Source organism: Pteropus vampyrus, unplaced genomic scaffold (genome assembly GCF_000151845.1).
Source record: "Pteropus vampyrus isolate Shadow unplaced genomic scaffold, Pvam_2.0 Scaffold273, whole genome shotgun sequence".
Classification (NCBI taxonomy): Eukaryota; Metazoa; Chordata; class Mammalia; order Chiroptera; family Pteropodidae; genus Pteropus; species Pteropus vampyrus.
The window spans coordinates 408904-413042 of record NW_011889054.1 but is presented as its reverse complement, the minus strand read 5'-3'; the positions used below and the strand labels follow the sequence as shown (position 1 = coordinate 413042).

Below are 4139 nucleotides of genomic sequence, written 5' to 3'. Positions count from 1 at the left end.
CCATGTGACAATGTTACAGAACTATACATTTCAGTCATAATAAATGGTACCCCCAAAATTATGAAAAATCAGGAAAAAAACAAGGAATTATTATTTATCTATGTTTGACACACAATTTATAACTAGCAAGAAAGAACAAATGAAAAAATTAACATACTTACCAATATAGAATATAGGAATTTTGTGACAAAAACTACTTCGATGCAACCAACAGTTAAATTAACTTGCATGTCAACCACATTCATATCTGTGTATGTAGAACCAGCAGTTGCATCCATGTAAGAAATCATTTTGAAGCTGAAAACTTCTTTTCCAGTTATATAAACAGCCTGAATGACAGAAAATTCAACTATCAAAATCTGTTTTTGACATGATGTGTCTTCAGTATAAAAACAAAGCAATATATATATATTTGGAAAATCTTCTGAGTAGTCAAGCCAAGTTCAAATAAGTCAACAATTTTAATTCCTTTATTAGAACCTACATTGCAGATTTTTCAAATTGACAGTGGCAGCTCTCTTTGTAGGCCACACAATCAATTTAGTAGATCTGGCTAGACATACTTATTTTTTAATAGGGAGAAAGAATAATCATTAGAATATACATTTTCATTTAGTGTGTTTACTTGTGTACTGAGAACTGCCATGTAAATGTATTTTTTTTCACTATCAAAACTTTGAAAAACATTGCACCTCTACAACTTAATGAAATGTACTTCTCTTAATTCAGGTACATGAACAGATTTTTCCTGATTTTTCAAAAGAGTCTATCACTATATATCTGTTCCTTATTAGTTTGTGAAGTTATCTCAATTGCAAACCAATAATTATCTACAGTGGATTAAAATCACAGGTTCTGCAATAGTATTTTAAAGTGACAGAACCAACAGCAGATGTGAAATGTCTTTAAAAAATTGGAAGATGGACAGAGCATGAACTCAGAGCATGAACTCAGTTTACAGTTTTCTTGCCCCTCCTAATTGCTAGAAGCAAGGCAGAAGGATGAAGAGCCAAGCAAATGAATTCCGCCCATAGGACAAAAATACCCCCAGGAACCAAAGATATGAAGGACCTGTGAAGGCAAATGTGCAAAATGAGGCTGAAAAGAAATCTATAGTTCTGTTTTTGTCTAGGATGTAGAATGATGGAGAGAGGGTCATTCTAAACCTTAACCAGATAAATGACAAAATCATAACTTTTCTTAAAACAATTAGAAATCTGAGGCCATAAGCCAATCAAACAGCCTATAACCTAAGGGGAAAAAAGTACCTTCAAGAGAGAGCATAAGAACTGGCTAACCTGTGGCAATGGACAGGAAAAAGAGATCCCAGGTACCATATAAGCCAGGAAAGAAGAATTCAGCTAAAATGGTAAAGGTCAACTACAGACTAATGTGACATATATAATCCCTGGGAGACACAGACACAAGAGGAGTTCACACTCAGCTGCAAGCACTTCACTGGGAGCTTATAAAAGAGACGAGGCAGAGAGGAAGACCAGAGAAAGCTTTCCTTGCTACAATTCTGGGAGAGAAAAGTAGCCTCCACTGCAAAAACAATAAGGACAACAACAAAGTACCATAACAAAGTACCATCAGAATTATTTTCTTCTAAGAACTGAAGGAAAGGCAGTAACTTTGTTGTCCTCAGAGGACAGATAAAGATACTATACTAGGGGCAAAGATAAAAGAAAACTCCTTTTACAGCTGGGGGAAGAAACCCCCTCGAGATCAGACTTTTATAGGTCACATTCTGCTGGAAGGATATTCTGTCCCACAGAGGAACTATCAAAGATATAAGTCAGATATCATGGAAAAGAGGGACAGAACCACCAGGAATGCCCTATATCTGAGACCTAGAGAAACCGTCCTAGCTAGGACTGAAACTGACTAGGCTACCCAAACTGACGAGGCTACCCAAAACACCTCCCTTACCCCACCCCTCCCATTCCAAATACTCACCACCAAGCTAGTCGAGCACTGAGTAAAAGCAATAGTAGACTCTAACATCAAGGAAAGAGCCAAGAGAACTTTCTAAGCTAAGGTACAGGAGTAGAGGGAAGGTCAAAGGCAGAGCATGGAGCAACATTCCAACAACAAAGCCCTAATCCCATGCACAAGATATAGCTGGAAGAATTTGAAACTAGTGCATTGAAAAGAATCATATTAAATAAGAAAACTCAAACTCAACTCGGCCTTCCACTAAATTGACTAAAGCCCTACCCATGCCAATAGTCTAGCAGAAAAAAGAAGTATAGCTATTTTCAAACATAAATACTATTCGCTTCAGTCTCTATTATCCTACATATAATTCTGACATTCATTTCTTGCTTTTTGAGGTATCTCATAAAACTATGAGATACCTCAAAAAGCAAGAAAAAAATAACAAATGACAAAGCAATCAATAAAACCAGACTTGCAATCAATAAAACCAGACTTGCCTACAACACAGATGTTGGAACTTTCAGCATGTGAATTTTAAATTACTATGTTTAATATGGTAAATGCTTCTAGTGAAAAAGATGAAAAATATGCATGAAAAGATGAATATCAGCAAAGAAAAGAAAAAATAATAAAGAGCTAAAGGGAAATATTAAAGTTAAAAAAATGGTAAGAGAAATGAAGAATATCCTCAATGAGTTCATCAGCAGATTCAACAGAGTCAAGGACAAAATCAGTGAACTTAAAAATATGTCAACAGAAATTATCCAAACTGAAACATGGGAAAAAGGATGGAAAAGTTGAGCAGAGAATCTCTGTTCAACGTTGTGGGACAATATCTAACAAATCTAATAAGAACTTTCAGAATCCAACAGGAGCAAGAATAAGGAAGAGATGGAGGAAGAGGTGGATGAAGGAGAGAAGGAGAGAGGGAAACAGAGGCAGAAGAACTATTTGAAAAAATAGTGAAAAATAATAAAAGGCATATCCAAGAAGCTCAGAAAACCCCAAACAGGATAAATATCAAAATATACTGACATACACCTAGACACACCACATATAGATCCTAAAGATAGTCAGAAAAAAAATGAGAAATTATGTACAAAGGAATAAAGATATATACCAGACTTCTCATCAAAACCACATGTAACAGAGAATGAATCACATCTTTAACAGTTTGAAATGGGGGAAGAAAAGCCCTATTAACCAAGAATTCTATGACTGAATATTTATTGATTATTTACCCCAGGAGTAGAGGGACTTCACATCTTTTGTTGACTACGATATCCCAAATATTGTTAAATTTATTAATAAAAAAACTAGAATATCTTCCACGAGTCATATATGAGTGACCCTGTGACTATCAATCCTCAAGTCCAACAGAAGAAAAAAAATTGCTTAAGGCAAAAAGGCTGTAGCCGAAGAGACACTGGGTGCAGATGAGAGGTAAATGAAATACCATAATGAAAAAAATAAGGGTATTTTAAGTCAAAATCTGTAAATTAAAAGAAGAGATCTCCACATTCCTTAACCAACTAGCTCACAGAATCCAGACTGTCATGCCTATACTTACAGTACTTTTCTCAAGAAAATGGACTGACCTAAGGTGGCGGGGGTGGGAAGGTAGGGGCTACTTTAGATAATCTCAGTTTTCGAAATCTTAACATTGCCTGATCATCTACTGTGAATGTCTACCCATCCAAAGTTCTGCCCACACTAAGCTTCCAATCAACTCTGAATAGACAAAATGACCAAGTCCTTCTAGAGAAAAGAAAGTGAAATTGCCATCAAAATCACCATCAGCAATTTGAATGAACTCTAGGCCAGAAGACATGGTATAACATGTTTAAAATCATCTAGTAAAGAAAATACACACCAACGATTCAAAATCCAGCCAAATTGCCCTTTAAATATTAAATGTGATACAATATATAAACACTCAGGGAGTATCGTTCCTATGATTATGAGCCATGCCCAAAGAATCTACTGGGGAATGAACTTTTAAGGAGCCAAAATGATTACAAATGACCAATGAAAACTTCCATTTAATAAATGAAGAGACATGTTTGACTCGGAATCTCATTTTGCAATCTTTAATGAAATAATAGCTTTTAACATTACAAGAGGAAAGCCTGACACTAGGGCATCCTTTGGAAATATACAACACAAACTATGAAGTATTTTTGCTCCACCCCCAAAAC

The 4139-nt window shown here is 35.5% G+C and overlaps 1 protein-coding gene across 1 annotated transcript in view; it reads right to left on the bottom strand.

Moving 5' to 3' along the window:
• The window catches only part of VPS13A (vacuolar protein sorting 13 homolog A), a 190048-nt gene that overhangs the window by 105393 nt on the left and 80516 nt on the right, over positions 1-4139 (bottom strand). Inside the window, exon 33 of the mRNA XM_011375502.2 lies at positions 162-329. Coding sequence (XP_011373804.1) covers positions 162-329 — 168 coding nt within the window. The remainder of the gene's footprint in view (positions 1-161; positions 330-4139) is intronic.